We start from the raw sequence: 22,812 nt of genomic DNA on the forward strand, positions 1-22,812 counted from the left end.
GCACCGTGAACTGATTAGACACCAGTTTTGGAAAGACCAGGGAGAGGATATTTTGCAGTTTTTATAAATAGAGATGCTGAACTGAAAGAATCTTGATGTTTGAATGGAAAATATGAGCATCCATTTTTTTTTCATTCTTTTAAAACCGATGTATTTGTGGTTATAACTTCTCAGTGCCCTTTATTGATAATGTACACCATCTACTCTTCACTGTTTTGTTTAGGTAGGAGGTCTTTAAGGAAAGAACCTGTGCATATATTCTTTATTACTAGCAAGAAGTTTTCATTGCAGAATTATACTTGCCTAAAATATAAACAAACATATAAAGCCCTGACTAACCCCCTGAACAGGTCTTTCCTGTATTCTCATAGTTCTCATTCTTTATCAATTCATCACTAGTACAAGGACCTTTGTTAGGTGCCCTCTTGGAATAGGGGTGACTATGAAAGTTTGAAATTCCAAATCCATCCACCAGCAAATGCTACACGTGGAACAGTGGTTGGAGTCCCTCACTCCGTACTTAGACGGTGTTCATGTGCTCTTTGTATTTGCACAAGTCTGAAGGAGCCACAAACTGGACTTGACATTCCTGCCTAGAGCTGGGGTGAGTGCAGAGAGGCACCCGCGGGTCTGCGGGAGACGGCAGGTGAGGCGTCTGGGCTGGTTAACCTCTAAGGTAGGAAAGCGAGATCATTATATCAATATCTCCCCATGGCAGGCGAAAATTTTAAATACCAGGAAGTTATAAGGAGCAAACTGTTATTATAGTTTACCAAACTGTGAAATGGCCCAGTCTGTTCAAGTGCAAGTCTGCTCGCCTTTAAGTTCACCTGCCAGAAGCACCCGTGTGCTCGTTTACACATCTCGGAGCCTGTCTGGGTTGATGCAGCCATAGATGGCTCATGTTTCCAGGTGGCTTTTGTGACTTTCGGGTCACTATGAGCTTTTGGAATTCTCCATCAACTCCACAACTGAAAGTGAGGGCATTTCTTTGTAGGCAGAATAAGCAAAGAATCCCCCAATATACAAGAATCTCTTACACGAGGAAAAGACCAGAAAAATGTGCGAGAGATGTGAGAGACAACGGCCAAATAGTATATGCAAGGATGCTCATTATTATGAAAAAAGTTTAATGTAAATCAAAGCATAAATCAAAATGAAAAGTGTTTATCATACTGACAGAGTTTTAAAAGATTGATAATAGCTAGTATCAGAAGTGATATGAGAAAACACACACTCACAGAATTATATGTTGAGAGTCTGGAAGATAAGACAACTTTTTAAGGAACAGTGTTTGGGGAGAGTGTATTTTCATTGTGTGTGTGTGTGTGTGTGTGTGTGTGTGTGTGTAATGCTTCTATAATGCTGTTTTGCAACATGCATACATTAATTTTATAGAGATAATATTACAAAATTAAATTTAGTGTTATGTATGTGAATGCTTATTGTAATAATTTTTTTAATTTTTGAAATGGTGTATATTATACTGTTACAAAAATGGATTGAGGCATAGTTTTCCCCCTCATATATTAGTAAGCAAGAAAAATTTGATTACATTCCATTCCACAGTACAAATCAATCATAAACAAAGTAAATAACACCTATAGGTTTTAGCCCAGTAGAGAATTGAAATATCACCAAGATTATTTTCCAGAAAAATAAATGTGTTGTATTGTTTGAAAGCATAAGAAATTTTCCAAGCTAATTTTATCACTAGTATTACTGAGCCAGAGCAAGTTAGTATTTTTAAATAATTCATCCATATGTCCAATCTATTTCATTTTAAACCTTTTTTTCTCGCACTTTGCTTCATATGTAAATCTCTGGCTTTAACGTTTTCAGGGGAAAAAAATTGGGGAAATAAAAAGGTAGGAACGTTGTATGTGTGTATTTGTGCATGTGAGGTGAAATGTGGAAGCTTTGAAATAGAAAACTCTGTGTGATGTTATTCAGTCAATAAAAAAGTTTAGCATGAAAAGTTCTATGTAGCCATCAGTTCCCTCTCATCCTCACATTCCTTTTGTTAAAAGGAATTCCAACACTTGCAATGTTTAGATAGGTCCCAGCCACCTCCGCTGCCCTATGGTAGGAGGGAAAATGGGATAAAGATTAAATATACCTTACTGTAATTTATATAAAAGGCACTGAACATTTGTTCAACCACTTACCACAGCCAATAAACTTCATCCGGATGGTACTCAAAACACTGCGTGCACCCATCACCCAGGAATGTGATGGTGTTACCCATGCTTGCGTTTCAAGCTAAGATTGATGACCTTATTGAACAAATATCTTAGTCTTTTTAAACAGAACATGTCTATTAACCAGTTTGCCTCAGAAAGTGGCACACAGCACATTATTTAGGAAAAGGCAGGAACCAATCTCAGGATGGTCAGTTTATGTACCAGATACACTTGTGGACCTAACATTAAACAGAGAATGAGTGGATCAATGGTGTCCCTGGATTCTAGGAGCATCAGAGGTTTTCCCCAGCAGAAATACCTCCCATGTCACTCTGATATTTTGCTACGAACAGGACCACATCATCTTATATTCTACCATTGGGACTCACAACCCTAATTAAATACTTAAAAAAAAAAAAACAGTGCAAATATCCCTGGAAGAAATCCAAATAGCAAAGCTGAATTATTAATCCTCAGTGTGTTTTTTTAAAAAAATAATAAATTGTCTGTCTCCAATCATTTTCTGCTATTGAGGATCTGGGATTGAACCAAGAAAATTTCTACTTTGGGGTAAGAGCCGGGGAGTGTGAGACCAACAAAGACCTGAAAGAGGACATTCTGACCTCCCCGGAGTTACAGAAAACTTAGGTGAGCAGGAACCAGGAAAATGATGCAGCACGTGGGGATCAGAGGACACCGAGAACCGCCTCTGTCCCCCGTCAACACACCCTGATTTTACTTAGGGGGACTTCCCTCCCTCCCCATCTCCCTAACAACAGGCTTCATTACTTACGCCGGCCAATATTTCATGAACACCTAGATGTTCTACGTTTTACACACTTTAGTAAAATCTCACACGTAGAAACTGAACATAATTTAAACTGTTCTGATAACTTTAAAATTTAAAAAGTAAAAACAAAGAGAGACAAGTTTTTCCCTAATCCCGTCTCAGTTAAGGTCGCTGCCAACCTGTCACAGCAAGAGAACTATCATTATCCCAAGAGTTCAGGGATGTTTCCGTGGTGGTACTTTCTGGGCTAGGAGGAGGCGTGGTCTCTGAGGAGTCATTTCCTCGTTCAGAGATGCTTGTGAGTGAGAATGCAGTGGTGTGAGCAGGTAAGGGATCACCTGCAGGCAGAGTAGAGGGCTCTTCTGTTGTGTTCATTCCTGTCACATTCATGGGAGATGGAAGGGGGAGAAAATAAACATGTGAGTCACACCCTGAATCATATCATCTGAGCCAGCTAACCCCCAGCCCATTACCACACGTACATAAATATACCTACCTATACGTGTGTATATACACACACACACCATACAGATATGAGTTATGGTGTGTGTGTGTATATGGGGTGTGTGTATATTTGACAATGCGTACACATGTATGCACATGCATACGTACAAATATAGATGCATCCAGAGGGACAGATGGAATATATAGACTTAGACAGAAAGCAAGCTGCAGAACAGGGGCTAAAGGTGAAAATGGGGAAATGAGGTGAAAGCAGCTATTCCCTGCACTCTTCTCACTTCACTGGTGGATTCTCAACTGTCCAAAGCAATTGGGTTCAGAAGAGTGAAACACCAGGCGTAAAAAGGATTAAAAGAAATTGTGGAAGACTGATCAACGAAGAAAAGAATAAAGAAAGATAAAGATGGAAGGGGATTATTAGGAGGGCTAGGCATTCCAGGAGAAGAAAATGAAAGACAAGAGTTCTAGACGCACACACTGTTTTTTTTTCCTTAATCAATCAAATTCAAACAAAGCAAAGACCAAGCAAAAGACTGGAAAACAAAATTCACAAACAAGTATACAGATGACCCAAGTCTACAAAAATGTTTTTTTCATGATAACCAAAGAAACACAATTTGAGATACTGATATAACTTTTTCCCCAGTTTCAGTTCACTTCAGGAAAAAGAAAACTGTGGCAAGAGAAAAGAAAACTGTAGAAAGGGCATGGTGAAGTAGGTCTGTGCACAGCTGAGATGAGCACACAAATGCAAAAACCTGCCTGCAGAGCAAATGAGCACCGTGTACTAAAGGCCTTTACATTTGTGTGTTCTCTTATTCAGAAAGTGGATTTCTTTATCTCGAAGAATGCGGAAGTACACCAGTTTAAAAAAAGAAACATGTTGTGCTCTCTGAATATTAGGATTATAGAGGTGCATTTTTTTCTGAATTTTCTGTTTAACATGTGTTTACTTCTATGAATAGCAAATTTTGTTTTGCAATATCTAATTAATAAAAAATTGAGTTATATCACACAAGCATTTTAATTAACTCAGTTCAATAAGATTGGACAAGCGAGAATAGCATAAATATGGGAAAAGGGAGAGAATGGGGGGCGAATCAGAAAAGGAGCAGAAGTGCTAAGAAGGGCAGAACTAAGAACGGAAATGGAAGATCACTGAGTAGAGAATTAAGAAATGGAAACAGAAACGACACAAGGAAGTCCCAGCTTTGTTCATTAATGTTGAAGGTGATGTGAAATCCATTTTTACTAAGTACCCGTAAAACCCATCTGAGCTGCATGGAATTGCCTCGACGTCAGTGTACACGAAAGATCACAGAACTATTCTGTGATTACAGAAATCCAAAGAGATAGGACAGCTGTTATATGTGTTCTTTTCCAAAGAAAAATTCCAATCCCTAAAATTTCATAGCCTAATAACTCACAAATAAATGTTTTTATTAACAAACTTTTACCCATAATTACATGTCAACATGTTCAACTAAGTAACAAGCAAATGGTGCCTTCCTGTCTTCAGTGTCAAATCCTAAATCTAACTTTAGTGTTCTCTCATCGTTATAGTATATACTGAATAAAAGGAGGGGAGGTGGGTTGGTGGGGGAGAGACTGGGGAGACAGGGATGGGGAGAGAGAGAAGATGGAAGGGTGGGAGGAGCTTAAAATTCTGTTCAATAACATTCATTCACATTCAACATTATAGACGACCAATTATTCGTTTATTGTTTTCAGGTTAAACTAAGTTTAGTGTCAGCAAAGTTCCAATGATCCCATTTGCTTTGAGGAAACTGTTGCAACTTTATCACCCCCTCCATGCCTTTGCTAGATTTGAATTCCAAAGAGGGAAAATCACTGCAAATATCTCATATAACAGTGCTTTACTGTTTTGAAGAGTAGCATTCCTAAGGATTACTTCTAGTCAAGAGCAAATTCAATTCATGGTGTATGAAGAAAGGGTGTTTGGAGAACCACCCTCCACCTAGAAGCCTTAACATCCTTGCAGACATTCTAAAGCTCCATGCACATTCCCTCACTTCATAAATAAGAACTGAATTTAGGATGAGAAAGCATGCTTCAGTTGCCAATTCCACATTGCTCCTGTGCTCCCGCTTTGGAGAGATACTGGTTTCCACTGATCACATTCTCCTAGGCAGTATTTGGGAGAGAACGTTCTGATTTGCATTGGGGGCCACTATTTTAACTTACCTGGTTTCACCATTTGGGGGCTTGCTGTGATCGAGTCTGGGCAGAGATCAGGACACTCTCAATAAGGTGAGGGTCACTTACTGTTTTAAACCTTCAGTCCCCTTTCTACTCCCTCCCATTCCCCTTCTGCAAAAGTAACCTGTTTCTATGGTTGAGATGAATTTACTCTTCTGTAAAAGGTGGAGATGCTGAGTTGCATGTCTTTAGGTGGCATAAACCAATCACAATATGCTGTGCATCAATGACTTTAACATATTTATAAAACCTCTCTGCCATGGTAGAGCTTCTTTAATAGTCCACTTCTCAGAACATTTTGAACGTGCCTCATTAGAACTGTGCATTATAATTGTTAAATCAGGGTTATCTTAAGGGCTTTACTTATCTTCTTAACGCATAATGTCAACCATATGATTAATCAGGACATCAATAATATATTTTCAATAACAATCTCATTTAAGTGGTGTAATTTATTTTTAACCAGATCTAATTTTTCTTTCTTCTTTGACACTTCATATACATGAATTTATTGTCAGCATCTTCATTGCTTAAATGTATCTCAGGATTAGGACACTTGTTAAGACAATTCAGTTGTACAATCGAATTTAGAAATGATTATCACAAAATATCTCAATATTGTCAAAACTTTTCTCTTGCAGGAATTTATATAGATATATAAAGTTACGTTTAGAATTCTAATTTCTCATATAGTTCCTTAACTGTGAAGTTTTGCAATCTAACTAAAATAAATTGATTTATTTATAGTGGTAAAATTTAAAAAGAGATTGGAAACCTGCTATGTGATTTACTGTCAGGTGTAAGAAAAGTTATAATTTATACACAATAATACATCTACAAATAAAAATATGTTCAGGTAGTTATCAAAGTTTATATCTTACAAGCAGGAGTGTTAAGAACAAGAGAATGTCAAGGACTATTCATGATTATAAAGTTGTCCTTACAAAACGATTTCCCAAGAAAATAATAGAAAATTCTATCAATGTTAAATATATAAACTTGGCAAGAATAAGTAAAATGTAAATACCTTGAATGGAAGGAAAGGTGTCTTGTCCTGCAAAAAGGAAAACAAACATCTCTTAGAAAGTTTCAAACTTCATACATACATATGTAAATATAAGTTAGATTTATGTGTATATCTATATATGTATATACAAACAGCATCCCTATGTTAATTCACATTCACAAAGTGACAATTTTCAGTACATTTTATCCCAGTGAAACCATAGTCCTTCTCTTAATATCATGCTTACAAAGCCCAAGTATGTCAAAACTATGCTATTAGTTTTTGAATTCTCAGGTAAAATAAAAATAATAGAAAAAAAGGAGAGCTTTGGAATTAATTTCAAGTCTGCAAAAGACTTTGAAAAGGCTTCTGGAAAAATTTTCCCAAATGCATTCCTTTATTGAGATGATGATTATTGATTGAGTACTTACTATATTCTAGACATTATGCCACATTCTAGGATAAAATATGATCGAGTTATAGAAATTCTCTGCCCCCAGTGAGCTTAGTTCAATGTGAGATATAGAACAAAAAAAGAAAAGAGAGAAAGAAGGAAGGAAGGAAGAAAGAAAGAAAGAAAGAAAGAAAGAAAGAAAGAAGGAAGGAAGGAAAGAAAGAAAAAAAGAAAGAAAGAAAGGAGGAAGGAAGGAAGAAAGAGAGACAAAAAGAGAAAGAAGGAAGGAAAGAAAGAAAGAAAGAAAAGAAAAGAAAGGAAGCCATACAGTGTGATGACAGATGAGAAGAAATGTGATACAGAAACAAATATGAGGATTACCTAATTCAGACTCCCAGGGCTGGTGGCTGGCTGGTGGAGGAGGTGTTAGAGAGGGTTTCGTGGGTACATTTAGTCTGTGACCTAAAGGATTATGGACAGCTACCTTAGTCCTAGAATAAGAAGAAGTTGGGATTTATCTTGCAGGCTTTAGCCATCGGCAAGAGGTGTTAAGGGGAGGTCTAATGGAGAAGCATTTCAATTTTCGATCAGTCTTGTTATGAAATGGAAGATAGATTATCAGAAGGCAAAGCTGGGAACAGGAAAATGAGGAGACTTAAAGAAAAGTGTATGAGAAGGGTGATGTCCTATGTGAGGAAAATGGTACCCACAACTCAAAAAAAAAATGGGATTCATGAAACACTTAGGAGGTAGTCATCAAGGTTTTGTAAAGCTTTGAATGCAAGGAGGAGGAGGAATAATTAGAAAGACACTCAAGTTGGTAACTGAACATCCTAGTGAACTGCAGTAGGGAGACTGTGGATGCTTTCATTGAGTGAAAGAAGAAAGGAAAGCAGGTGGGAGGGGAGCATCTTATACGCCTGAGACTTCTGTGTGAAAACGCTTAGCAGCGCTATCTGTGGAGGTGAGCAGCTCAGGCTATACATCTGGGCTGAGGCTGCAGATCAGCATATGGACAGATATTACAGCTGTGGAGGTGACGATTCCAAGTCATATAAAAGAGGAGCATCCAGGATAGAACCCTAAAGCTTAATGTTGAAGGAGAGCCCAGCAAAGGCGACCTAACATTCCATGCAGTGGAGAGACCGAAGTCAACAAGACTTCAGAGCAAGGGTTGTTTCAAGAAGGAAATGATTGAACTAAGACGAGTACTAACATGGGTCACTGGATTGATCACTAGGGTCTGTGGGAATGTTGGGAAAACCGGCTTTATTGGCGTGATGGGAACTGGATTCCATCCACATCGAGTAAGACGTGGATCCATCCGCCATCTTAGTAAGAGACAATTAAATAAAGAGATCATAAAGTTCTCCCCCAAATGACAGTCAACTCACCTTGTGAAAGGGCAGCAAGCAGCAGATGGAAGTATGGGTGCGTGAGTATTTAAGGTACTTCCTGCCTTGAGATTTTATTTTCTGAGAATAAACTGATCTGAAAAATCTCTCTCCCCTCAGAAGCACCATCAGAGGTATATGACCCAGTATTCTTCAATCACATTTCCTGGCTTATTCCTCAAAATAAAATGTATTTTTGTATTTTATATATGTATATGTAAAATATATATTATATAAATATGTGTAATTAAAATATATTTTTAAAAATATATAAAATACTTTCTTATTTTCTTATTATAGTTCTCTATGTTTTCTTCCTTTTCTTTAAATTTATTTTATTGAAGTATAGTTGATTCTACTTTTTCTTTACCATTCATACTTAATATTGTTTTAAATTTATATTATTTGCATTTTTGTCCCTGCTCTTTAGTCAGCTTTTATCTTTCTATCCCATAATATAAAATGACTTTTTTAAAGTTTTTTTTTAAGTTTTTATCTTCCTGTTAATAGTCTTCCCTTTCCTCTCATTTATTCTTATTTCCTTCTAAATAAAGTTCTTAGAATTGTGTTGATTTGTTTAAAAAAAAAGTAATAAGAGAAATAAAATATCAGCCTATCAGTAACTAACATCTTGTGTTTTAAGTGAAGAAAAAATAGCCCTCGTGGAAATTGTTCATAAAGAATTTAGCATATTGCCACATTCAAAATATTCAAGTTAGTTTAAGTGTATGAACACATTTCATAGAATACACCCCTCTTCTTCATCTGAGAAATCTATAAGGTTTTAAGTATATAAAGCTATTTTGATGTGCCGCTTCTCGGTATAAACACTTAAATCCTTGGAACTTCAGACAAGTTCACTTGATTCAGTCAGGTCCAAGAAAGATGTATCGTTTTGCTGGCATGCTATTAGTGGCTGCTTTTGAACATGACAAAGGTATGGTCCTTTTCCCTGGAAAAGCTCATAACCCATAAGACATAGAGATAGAGATTTAATCTTCAGTGGTCTGCACAGACATTTAAGTCATAGATGTACTTTATTATGACTAATAAATAAAATCCGGTCCACCTGAGGTCAGCAAGAATCACACAAGATGAGGATGGTGAAGAAGAGAAGAAGCTTTGGCTACATAGCAAAGAGTCTTGCGCATAATATGTGGTCCACAAGTCATTACTGAATGATTCTGAGCATGAGTAAATGCAAGGGAGAAATCAGACCTGAAAACAACAGCTTTGGGACAAAAGCCAAGAGCGAACATTAGAGAATAGGTGAGGAGACTGAATGTTGTCCTGAGTGATGGAATCAATTAATATAGAGGAAAAATCAAATAGTAGATTTGATGACAAAGAGAAATCTTAATAGTACCCATACTAGCTCCATCACTAATTCCACAGACCACTCTAATCTATTGTTCTGATCTATTAATTTTTTGCCACTAAAATACGTAACACAAATGACATAGAGCATTTTATAACAAGGAATTATAATTTATCACATATTTATTGTGGACATGAGAAAAGAAATGATGGCACAACAAGGAAGCTATTTCTTTTTCACCTAAGAACTATGAATACGAGAATAAATATGCTAGAAATGTTTCCAACCAGTAGACCACTTATCAGGCCACATTTGTGTCAAATGCTCCAGTGATACTCATTTAATTCCAACTGGTTTGAAAGCAATGCATTTCTTTAAAGGAAATAGACGATGTTCAGTATTTTAGTCTAAGTTTGGAAAAGGAGAGCAAGGTAAGTTACCAAAAATGAAGAAGACAGTTACTAGGGATTTGTCTTTTTTAAAGAACATTTCAGAAATAATATTTTATTACTAATTGCTAATGTGTATTGAGTGCTTACTGGGTACCAGGCAGTACGCTAAGCCTTTTGCTTGTATTTTCTTTCTGAGGCATCAAAGCAACCCTCAGGAGCTCAGAGAAGACGGATGCCTTGACCAAGCTCTCAGGGCTGGTCCAGGCTAGCCAGGGCTTGACCCTGAGCCCGTCTGACTCCGCAGGCCATCTCTCCACCCTCTGGCATCCTGCTTTCCCCATCAACTTGGCCCTCTAGCCTTTCTCTCCATTTGACCTTTCAGCCAGGAAATTCTTTTAGCCAGTGTTTTAGGTTCCATAGAGGTCAGTGTTTATGAAAAGCTCAGAAGCTGAGTAAAAAAGCATCTTAATCAGGATCGGACCTCAGAGTAAATGACTCATAGTGTTACGAAGGCTAAAATAAACTTGACCCTAAATATAGACGTTCAGACTAAATTATAGTTTGCTAAGTGAATGCTCTCTGTATGGTACAGACCAATATCAGAAAATTCAGTGGTGTGTCAATTTAACTTACTACAGGATATTATTTTGACAGGAAAGGCAACCAAACAACAGTAACATCAAAAGAATTACCACTCACACATCTCTTGTTTAGCTGTGAAGAGGCTTCTGGAGCTTGGGAATAGAATAATAACATATCTGTATATCTATATATCTATAAGTTATCTATCTGTACCTATATCTACATATTTCTGGTCTAATCATGGTCTCATATCTAACATTTCCCCAAATCCTTTAACCTTCAATGCAACAAAATTCAGCATCCATGGAACGCAGCATAATATCTAAACATTGATCACACTTCCTTTCTTCTCTGTTCCTGTTTACTTCCCATAAAAGCTTCTCAGATTGAATATACATTTTCTTTTCTATCCATTTATCTCAGAAGCTGATTCTAAATTTGTCCGCTCAGTGATTTTTAGTGTATTAAAACACAGATGCTTATGTTTTATTTCATTTTTTTATAGAGTATTACACACACACACACAGAGCCTTCTATCTTTTTGAAAGAAAATTCCAAGCCCTCGGCAACACAGTTTATACTCAGTGTAAGACTAAAACCGCTTGTTCTCATGGTCACAAAATCCCTATAAGCAGATTTGCAGTCCCTGTAACACTTTTAGTCAACATGATAAATCATGTGAAAATTATTTAAGCACTCAAAATATAGGATAGAAGCACTTGAAAATAAAATTTTACAAATGTAAGCCATTCCCAAATTTAAGCCAACATTTTTAAGAAAATATTCAGGCGCTACAGCAATGTAACTGGAAATGACACTTTCATTTCAATAAGCTATATCCACTAGGCTACATACATTTTAAAAAACATTTCAATTAGTTTTTAAAACATCAAAAAATTAACTACAATTCGGAAAGTAGGAACACATATAAAGACAATCTACATGAAATAGACTAGTTATAAATCTAAGTAATATCTAAAGGACATATCCAGCCCCCAAATAATGTGCTGAGTTTTATATTAATGTGCACTGACAAATACTTCTGCAGAGGCTGTCTCTCCACACAAGATAAAGTAGCGGATGGGAATTCCCTGGTGGTCCAATGGTTAGGACTCCCCGCCCTCACTGCCGAGGACCCAGGTTCAATCCCTGATCAGGGAACTAAGATCCCACAAGCCCCGAGGTCTGGCGAAAAAAAAACAAACAAACAAAAACATGATAAAGTAGAGGATGGGTGAAGTTACTTAAATATTTAGAGGAGACAATATTACCATACATCTGCATAATTTGTCAATGTCTCATCACGTTTTGTAATTCTTCAAGTGTCCGTTGCATTTCAGACATTATCAGAACGTTAGCAAAATCATAGACAGAAGGGACTGTGCTGAATTCTCATCACCAAACAGGAAGACCTGATGAGACGGGTTGTATGAGGTATTTAACTATGTCACGATCTACCCACTTGGCTGCTGGGTTTGGTCACAGAGGGATCTGCTCGGCCAGCAGAGTTAATCTGGTTACGTCTGTTGTCTGATGTAGGTGGACAGCCCTGCTGTCTTTATACCCAAGTTTATGTATGACTAGAAAGCAGTCATCTACTGATAGTGGAGTCAAATAGACCTGGAAAAGCAAATAAAACATCTACCTAAAGCACTTAATAACTATGTACAATAAATACCTATTTAAAATTAGGAGATTGTATTAATATAAATAGCATTACAATATGTGTAGACATTATATGCGAACAATGCTGTGAGGGTGTGGAAAACAGGTAAAGAAAAATATGTGAAATAGAGGCGGGAATTAGGAGGTCACAGGCTTAGGGTGTGACAGTAAAGGGAAGGTGTCAGGATTTCTCAAAGTGTGAACTGCATTGAATGGTCTCTTAGATTCTACACACACATCACATCCAATAAATATAATAAAAGAGAGCACTGTTATATACCTTGTGTTTCTATATATTATCCTTTGACTTTTACTCCTCTGGGGATAATATTTTCTACACCATTTTTTAACATACGTTAAGTGCCTGTTTTCCTTATTTAGACAAAGGACTATTTATAAATCTTCCAGTAGGTGGCACCACAGCACCAAAAATCTGCAACTCATTCCCCAGCGTTATAATCCTGTTGTGAATCACCCATGGAATTGACTAGGTACATTAAACAAATGAAAATGTAGTTAACAGACCACTTGATCTTCAGAGCTGTGTTATTCTAACACGTGTCTTGTTATTGAATTTACCTTTCCCAATATGTTTCTTTTACAACTCAAAATGTTCAAGTGATTGCAAATCAAAGCTACCTTGAAGTTGCACCCCTAAGTCCCCCATCAGAGATTTCAGCAAAAACTAGGAATCAATTGAGTGAAAATGACATTTCAAAAGACATGCTTGGGCTTTGAATACCAACTGTTCCCGTCACCACCCACCACCCTGACCCCCCACTTCCTCAGAAGGAATGGAACACCATTTCCAAAGGGAATTAAATCTGTCTAGTTCAGCAAATCTGAGAAAAGTACAAGGACAGAAGGGTGAAACAGAAGAGATGAAATGAACGCTGATTTTCAGCATCCAGCCTAAAATGTATGGTCTCATGTTTTGAAGGTTGAGAATGCACACCTGACCTCCATAAACATAAAGGCAATACAAAAATGGAAAAAGCAAATCAAGATAAAAAACACAGGTCAACTAAAAGAGGTACGTATGGTTTTCCTTGCTTACTAAGGCAGGATAATAATAAAGCAGATAAATAAAAATAAAAGGATTCTACCTTTACTTATTCTGTAAATGTGATATATGGTCCACAAACAGCAAATCCAATAAATGCATGAAATTACTAAGTACCTGTGGAGTAAGTCCTTTGTGCAAATGACAAACAAAGCATTAGCTGGATTTCAGAGAATCATAGGAAGTAGTCTTTCCTTCCCTCCACCAGTAAATATAATAATTATAGCCAGAGTTTTCTGAAATGTTATGTATCAGACACTATGCAAACCTCCTTACATGTTTTTGCCCTTAATCATCCCAGCAAGTCAATGAGTTAGCAATTATTTTTCCCATTTTATAGGGAACAAAACTGATACTTCAAGGAGCTTGATCAGTCACACACCTAGGAAGTGGTAGGTGTGAAGGAGTCTATCCAATACTAGTTTTCTTATGCTTCATGCAGGATTTGTGTTAAAACATTGCTTATATTGTTATAAGTGCCTGGAGCTGCTGACCACCAGAAAATAATTTTAGACATTTCAACTGGTATAGAAACATAGGATTTTAATATCTATTGACATGTAGCTCCTTTGATAGATAAGGAAACTAAGTCTCATTGAGTTTAAATGCCTTTCTGATTTCATGCCATTTAGTAAGACCCATGACTTATAAGCTCCGTCAATTATGACAGAATTTCAACATACCTATTGGGGAACCTCACTCTGAAATACAATTTACTTCCAAGAAACTTAGACTGAAGACTCTAAGAAGAAGGACAGAGATCAAGATAAACAGAAGACAGGCCTGGGAGAAACAAGACAGTTCAAGGAGAACACAAACCGCTAAAACCAACTATAATTCATCTTCTCAGAAATGAGACAACGTTGCATGCATGAACAAAACAAGGGGTATTAAAAAGCAACATTCCAAGAAGAAGAAAGGAAGTCAATGGATACTGGCTAAAATCTTTGGAAAAAAGAAAAAGAAACTGCAGAACAACAGACAATACCATTTAGAAATGGTGAAATATCTTTGTGTTTGCTTCTGGAAAGATGGAGGATGAGGGGTGGGATGGGGGCAAAGGATTGTCTTTTACTATAGAACTTACAGTCGTGTGTAAACTCTACACACACACACACACACACACTTGAAAAAAACACAAATAAGAAAGAAAGGTATCAATTTGTAAAATTCAGTTAAGGATAAATAAGGCAAATGCACTTGGCCTTGGAGTGGAATAAAATTTTAAAATTCTTAATTTTTTTAAATACAGCAGTCATATCTAGCTATCTAGAGGTTGTCATACTTAGTGAAGTAAGTCAGACAGAGAAAGACAAATATCATATGATATCGCTTATACGTGGAATCCTAAAAAGTGGTACAAATGAACCTATTTACAAAACAGAAATAGAGTCACAGATGTAGAAAACAAACTTATGGTTACCAAGGGGGAAAGGGAGTGGGGGAGGGATACATTGGGAGATGGGGATTGACACATACATGCTACTATATATAAAATAGATAACTAATAAGGACCTACTGTATAGCACAGGGAACTTTGCTCAATACTCTGTAATGACCTATATGGGAAAAGAATCTTAAAAAGAGTGGATGTATTTATATGCATAACTGATCCACTTTGCTGAAACTAGCACAACATTGTACATCAACTCTACTCCAATAAAAATTAATTTAAAATAAATAAATAAATAAACCAGTCATATCTGGCTGTCTCCCAAACAACTGTCATGTGCCACATCACAAATATTCTTGTTCACACGTGAGCACGTGTGAGTACACACACATCCACCTCTAAAACTAGGTGTGCATTTATATGTCTTTTATATTTGGCTTAAAACATGCTATCAATTTTAGCCATTGTAATTAACTAACAAATAAGAAAAAATAATAATAAATGCAAGATGACCATCTATAAAAGATTGGTTATTTTGCCTTACTTTCTATCTTAAAATATGTATCTATAAGTCATGGGGGAAAAGAAAACGAGATTATCACTTCTTGGGTATTGATGGCCAACCTGGAGTCTTTGATTCAGACTTGAATGTCTTAAAATGGCCCATAGTCAATGTTTTTTTCAGAAGTATTTCATGCTACATGTCCCCTGGAGAGATATATAAAGTGTGTTAATATAGTAAAGGCAAAGAGAAAATTTATGCAGCTGTTTAACCCAGAATCTCTCAAAAGCATTTGACACAAACCCATTTTTTTCCACGTGTGCAGGGATCTGTGGGCTGGTATTTTCTTAAAGCTCTGATGATGGTGGGGAACCAGGGTTAAGAATAATTGGTGAAAATACTTCCTCACACACTGACTCTGTAAAAACATTTCTCAGAATAGGTTTATTTATGTATTAAATGTCTTTTTATTTCTTATGAAAAAGTCTGTTTTCCTTTATTGAAATCCAGGGATAAACACCACATTTATAAAATATACTCCAGATAGCAAAAACTTTTTAATTGTATTAACCTCTTAGTAAGCATGCTTTTGTAGCTCTTTGCTTTCTCTAGGATAGGGTAAGATCGTAGTCAAAGAAATTCAAAGAGTCATCGAAGGATGTTTGCACAAGTCGTGAAATTATTTTACTAGTGTCTTTAGTACTATTAATAGTTTTTACTATTTAATAACCGGCTCCTGTGTGAATGGCACTATGATAAATAAATGTATGTATTACTTCATTTAATCAGACACCCCACAAAGTAGATAGCATTGTCCTCTTTTTACAGAGGAAGGCTCAATAAATAAATCTATGCAAGGCTAAAGAGCTCATTGCAAGAGGAGTTTGGTTTTAAATGCAGATCTGACTTTAAAGAGCGTCACACTTGTTCAACTACACACTGCCATAAGGGAAAGATATTTAACGCTAAATCCAGCAGTTACTCTAAACAGACCCCAAATGAGTAAAATATCACGTGTGGACCATCAAAATGGGATTCAGAGTTAAGTCCCACATTGAAATGTGTTTTTAAAAAGTGCAAATTAAAAGAGGTAGATTCTTATTTAGAGAAAAGTTGGAGGGTGGAGAAGCTGGGAAGGCGGGGAGGGGATGTGAACAGACCTCAGACAAACTAAAACCAAGCTGGGACCTTATCCTTCAGTATTTTTACCCAAATCCTCAAGGAAGGAAAAATAGAACACGCCTGAAAATGGTTTACTGTTATTACGGGCATGCTTTAAAACTAAACAAACAAACAAAAAGGACTGTGCTGATCAAACCTACGTTTCCTAAAACAAGTGGGGAGAGGGAGAGACACGGTGGGCAGGTTCCCGGTTGGCGGGTCATTGAAAGCTGGGGGCGGGGCTGCGCGTTGACTCAGTTCTGCGTCAAGGCCAGCGACTGGCAACACCACCCGCAGATTGTTTTAGACGAATCAGGAGTGAAATCTAAACCATACTCTTTTTTTTGGTGAACTAAGTACAAGATAACAAGAGATAAACAGAAGATCCACGCTAGACTGTAGGGACTCCGCCTAACCAACTGGCCTTCCGTTGGTTTATTTATTTATTTATTTTAAATGAATTTTTATTGGAGTAGAGTTGCAAACAGCATCCCAGGGTCGGCCGAGGCTGCCCAGAAGGGAAGGGAAATAAAAGCAAAGTCTGATACACGCGCTACTAACTTCTTCTCATTTCCCCTTGCTGAAAACTCCGAAGAGAAACACTCGACTGACTTTCGAAATCATTAAAGGAACCGCGCCTAACGGGAAAAGCTCCCCTTTCAGATAGAATAGGTTTTCAACACGCTCTCCTCGCCAGACGGCTGTTTGCACAGCGAAGAGCACACCGGTGGCTTTTCTGCTCTTGTGGTTTCTCCTCCTCGGGGTACTTCTGTTTTTCTTTTTCTGAGTCTTTATAGGAAAGGAAGAGGTGTAGCTGGTGCGGTTAAGCGCACAAGCCTTTGCAAATGGTGCAGCGGGTTGCCATGGCAACGGCCGCAGCAGCCCCATCTCGGAGTTAAACCACAACGTCTCTAGTTTATAGTTTATGGTGAAGCCGGCTGATAAGACAATGAGCTCCTGCAGCAAAACTGAAGTTCAGGGTGATTTGTTTTTGTTTCAATGAAAAGGTGTTTCAAAGAGAAGATTGAGGATTAGAACGATGATTTGTTTCGCTTGGAAGCACTTCGTTTTGAAAGGCATTTGCAAATCATATGTTTTGTTTGTTTGTTTGTTTGTTTGTTTTGCGGTACGCGGACCTCTCACTGTTGTGGCCTCTCCCGTTGCGGAGCACAGGCTCCGGACGCGCAGGCTCAGCGGCCATGGCTCACGGGCCCAGCCGCTCCGCGGCATGTGGGATCTTCCCGGACTGGGGCACGAACCCGTGTCCCTGCATCTGCAGGCGGACTCTCAACCACTGCGCCACCAGGGAAGCCCGCAAATCATATTTTAGTGAGAAAAAAAAAAGTTAAATCCAATCGTCTCTTCAGTAACATAAAAAGTCACCCTCTCTTGGGCTCGCAGTGAAACTGGATTCATTCATTACATAATGCAACTTGGAAAAAACAGGTTCCAAAGAGAAAAGTAAGACAAACGTGCTTATTTGTAAATAGAATTCACACTCCTTTAACCTCAAGATTATGAAATGACCAGAGTGGAGGTGAGGATATTTCACAAAGCACACAGCTCTTTATCATCACTTACAGATGTTACTCTCCCACTATGACATACCACATACCACCCTTTGCAAGCAAATGTTCTGAGCTAAATAAGTTAAGTGACTTCCTTAATATCACACTTGAAGTCTCCTGAAAGTTCACGCCTGAGAACACAGAAACGTACAGGTGAGTTTTGCTACCTTTGCCATGTTAACCGACACACTTCAGCCCTGGTCCGTAACCATTTTCCATGCTGAGTATTTCTACCAACGGTCTTAGGTCTTAGCTAAAGATAATTAGCTTATGATGTAGAAAATATTAAAATAATATATGAACATCCATAAATTAACTACCCTGGAAAATGCCATGAGATCATTTTTATTGAAGATTTTCAGAAAGATTCATATTGGGTCGGTTTCTCGTGGCTTTTTATGTCAGGAACCTTCTCTCTCTTGAGTAAAAAGAGGAATGTTTTTGGAATACCTACTCTCCTCAGAATATCTCTGGGTGGTGTTATTATGCTTGTTTTAGAAATGAGGCAGCTGACAGTTTGTATAAATTGAATTCAATGAATACATAGAGTGATAAGTAACAGTGCAGAAACTCAAGCCCAGGCCTACCAGACACCAAAGCTCTTGCATGTTTTTACTAACCACATAAGGCCACCTCCTGGGACTGCAGGATACAGAGTATCCATTTCACTTTATTCTCGAACTTTGGTACATAGTCCGTGAATATCTAGTATCTGGGGTCTGGGCTTCTTTCCTTTTCCCTGTGCTTTCCCCTAGTCTGACTACTTATCCTATCCTATTTCACCAACCTTTATACTCAGTTCTAAACCATGACTCCCCCTATCCCCATGCATTTTATTTTTTTGGCCACACCATGTGGCACGTGGGATCTTAGTTCCCGGACCAAGGATCAAAACTGTGCCCCCTGCACTGGGAGCGTGGAATCTTAACCACTGGACCACCAGGGAAGTTCCCCCCACCCCCCGTGCATTTTAGGTAGTGCCACGAGTCCACTTTTACAATGTAGTGATATGCTTCATTCTCGCTAAAATATTTTAGTAGAAGATTCCAGAATCTTTACTATTATTATTGAAAGTCCTTCCCAATCTATCTCCAAGTTGCCTTTTCAATAACATTATCAATATTCTTTAATGAAATCACTTATTTCATTTCAAATTCAGTTCAAACACAATGTATTGTCACCCAATAGGATTTCAGCACACGCTGCCTCTCTCCCTTTCAGTTTAATTTTACCCTAGCCTGGGATATCTTTCCTTCTTTTAATGACCCTGATTCATAGCCTTCCCCAAGACTTGATTCGAAATCCAACTTCATGACAATTTTCCTGGTCCCCTCAGGCCACCAAAGTCTTCTAACATTTAGAATAATAATGATGTGTAGCACTCTTGGGGATGCATATGATAAATCGACTTATCTAGTTAGTTATCTCTTTACATGGAATGTTCCAGTTAAGATCATAGATGTTTGGAACCAGCACAGGAGGGTTTGAATCTCTCCATTGCCACTCTCTAGCTGTGTGACCTTGGAAAAGTGACATACCCTCTCTGAACCTCAGTTCTTCTCCCGTTAATCTATAATATCTGCTCATAGGGCTGTACGGCTATTAGGTAAGACAATGTCTGTGAAGCCCTTAAGTGCACTGAACCCTTAAGTGGTCATTGAGCCCTTCCTCACTTAGGAACTCAAAAAATGATACTAATCACTGTTTTTGTCATCATCACCATGATTATCACCTTTGGGCATTTGACTTATTAACTCTATTTGTGTTTCGTAAAGGTGCTGGTGAATCGTCATCCCTTGCAGTTTACACAGTGGCTAATCTACGGAAGGTAAATAATAAATATCTTGGGTTTTAGTCTTAGTATATTTTGTACTTGGTAAGACAACATTGAGCAATATAATTTTGAAACTCATTGTAATATATGGTATGTGTCATTTCTCATTTCATAAGATGAAATGGTATTGTGGTTCCTCTTGTCATTTTCATGTGCTTTTGAATTTTCACACACATCTCTATTTATGTCATGCATTGAAGAACAGAATGTAAAACTATACCCATAACGAACTGGGCTTTGCATTGTATTCGCGCTGACCTGGTTTTGAATCCTAGCTCAGCCAGTTAGGACCTTGTACAGGCTAAATAGTATTTGTGAGCTTTGTTCTCCTTGTATGTAGAGACAGAACCACCACACCTAATGTATGTACAGGTACATAGGAGATTAGATGGAGTAATACTCGCAGAGGGCTTCCCAAAATGGACAGCAAGCACACAGGTGATGTTGAATAAATGTTCAGTACAGCAACACCCATCCATCCCTCTGCCTTTTACACTCAGTGGCCATCAGTGGTCATAATTTTCAGATGAGAGTCAGGAATCCTGTGGTAGTTAAAACTACCATTTTAAGAGGCTCTCAGGGCTGAGCCATCTGTTTATTTAATTGGCACACAAAATCTCATTTTAGTTTTCATCATGGGTTGGGTAAGAATCTATATGTGCCTACTGTCTTGAATTATGAATGTTTGCAGACTTTTTCTATGGTTAATGCAACTTGTGCTGGGCAAGAAAGGAAAGAATCTGAGTTCCACACCCAGAATATAGCATTCCGTGTTCCCTTAGCTTGGATGTGCTTTTCATATCCAGTGCTGCATTTTCTATATTCCTTTTGCATGCCCCCCATCCCTTGGAGGGCTTTGAAAAAATTTTATCAAAGCAAGGCTTATGAGTGACCATGAAGATACCAGACCTCAAAAACACGTGGTTTTCCAATGACCTATCATCTGTGATTTCCATCTCGGGGCAAGCAGTGGAAACGGCTGGGTCCCATGGGTTCTGGATCCCAGGTGCCCCTTCCCAAAGGCGCTCAGACACCAGCGCCATGCTATCTGGGACCCAGCTTCCTGGCCATCACCCAGAACACGACTCCAGAACCCCTCACTCACTGACACAGATCTTAAGTTTGACAATTGTACAAAAGAATGGACAGGCATGGCCTCTTTCCAGACTCACATTCAGCTCACTGTTTCTCCTTACCGACGGGCTGAGGCATTCCCCAAAGTCAAAAGAACACCGTAGGCTTAGGTTCAAGCTATGCTAAAATTGTCACCCTTTTAAAACCTCAGGGCATTGTTTCCTTAGGCCTGAGTCTTTGACATGTGCAGTGCCAGCCTGGGTGCCCAGACAGCACGTCAACTCTCCATGTACTGAACTGAAACTGGTTGGACTGAATCAAGTTGTTAAAAAACACAGCAACAACGATTACAACGTTGGAGGGTGGATGTGCAGTGGCCTAAATAAAATGACTTGTTACTGGTCTGTTTCTCGTTGTAGCCATGTCTTTTACTTACTTTTCACACTGAGGTGCAATTTTAATCTCACAGAGCATCCATAACCTCAAGTTTGAGGTGTAGCCCACCCATTTTAGAACCAGGAATGTAGCCAGTGGGGGGGCATTAAGGGTAGGGATGCCTGGGGACTTCCCTGGTGGTCCAGTGGTTAACACTCCACACTTCCACTGCACGGGGCACGGGTTCGATCCCTGGTCAGGGAACTAAGATCCCGCAAGCTGCACGGCCAAAAAATATACATGTATAAATACATATATGTATATATATATATATATATATATATATAAAATAAAATAAAATAAAATAGGATAGGGATGCCTGCCTTCCTTTTGTAGTGATAAAACTGTCCAGGGAAAACAGACCACGTGAGTTTTGAATTATTAATTCATTAACATATTTTCATGACATACCTAATTTACAGAGATAGAAAAATAATTTTTATGCCTGATCTATGACAAAGGAAATCCAGATCTTGGCCCAATATATCAGTTAATATCATAGAACCAAAAGCATACTTGGGCTGAGATCATTCTTATGGGAAATCTCATGAGAAGCTCATAGATTTATTGTCATTTTTTTTTACATCATTTTGTCTCTTTATGAGAATCTATTCCAGTTGATCCTAGTGAGAAGGAAGGTGAAGCCAAAATTAGGTAGATTCTTATGGTTAATGAGTTATTATCAATGTCATATACCTTTTTAAAGAATGAAAGTTAAATGTGAATGAGATAAAGGTAAATTTGAGGCACATTTAGTGAGAAAGTGCTGGGCTTTTTTTTCCCCTATAATAAATACTTCTTTCACAGCCTCTCGCCTACCTCAACAAAATTACATTTTCTTTAAAACTTAGACGTCTGTTTCTCACAAAAATTAATTCCATGTCAAAAACTACTGTCCTTAAAGTGAGTAGAATTGAGAAATATTTAAAGTTTTCCAAGGATGACTGGAAAAAAATTGTTATAACTGAAATCAGGCATTCAGATTAGAGAAACAGTTAGGTGAAATTCACGTGCTATATGACTGTTAATACATTATTTTATAGAATTATGCAAACTAATGGGGCACTGCAGAGTCTCCAAAAATGGAGTGGGAATTCTGATAGTGTGGTTTTGCAGCATATGGTACAATTAAAATTTGGGGTAAATTAAATACAGTCACTTTGGTGTATGCATGGGGAAAGGAGTCTAGAAGCGTATGCCTCATTATGTCAACTATTAAGTATTATCAACTATTTACATTATTATCCATCTAACTCACACATTTCTGTGTCTATATTGTTATCATGAATCCATTATATTTATAATTAGAAAATTAATATTAATCGTGTGTGTCTGAGAGAAATTTATTTAAAACTACATTTAATCTCTATATTTTC

General features: G+C 37.8%; 1 protein-coding gene across 5 annotated transcripts in view; it reads right to left on the bottom strand.

Annotated features, from left to right (window-relative positions):
- Positions 1 to 22,812, bottom strand: part of PTPRC (protein tyrosine phosphatase receptor type C) — a 121,221-nt gene that overhangs the window by 61,556 nt on the left and 36,853 nt on the right. For 3 of the 5 annotated variants that reach the window (XM_022562004.3, XM_022562001.3, XM_022562002.3), the window contains exons 3-4: positions 6,683 to 6,709; positions 3,153 to 3,350 (exon numbers count right to left, since the gene is read on the bottom strand). In XM_022562004.3, the coding sequence (XP_022417712.3) occupies positions 3,153 to 3,350; positions 6,683 to 6,709 (225 nt within the window). The remainder of the gene's footprint in view (positions 1 to 3,152; positions 3,351 to 6,682; positions 6,710 to 22,812) is intronic. The other 2 variants (XM_022562006.3, XM_022562005.3) reach the window with 1 other exon arrangement.

Source organism: Delphinapterus leucas, chromosome 1 (assembly GCF_059928025.1).
Source record: "Delphinapterus leucas isolate spDelLeu-1000000601 "Yukka" chromosome 1, BTC_Dleu_Yukka2, whole genome shotgun sequence".
In the NCBI taxonomy this organism is placed as follows: Eukaryota; Metazoa; Chordata; class Mammalia; order Artiodactyla; family Monodontidae; genus Delphinapterus; species Delphinapterus leucas.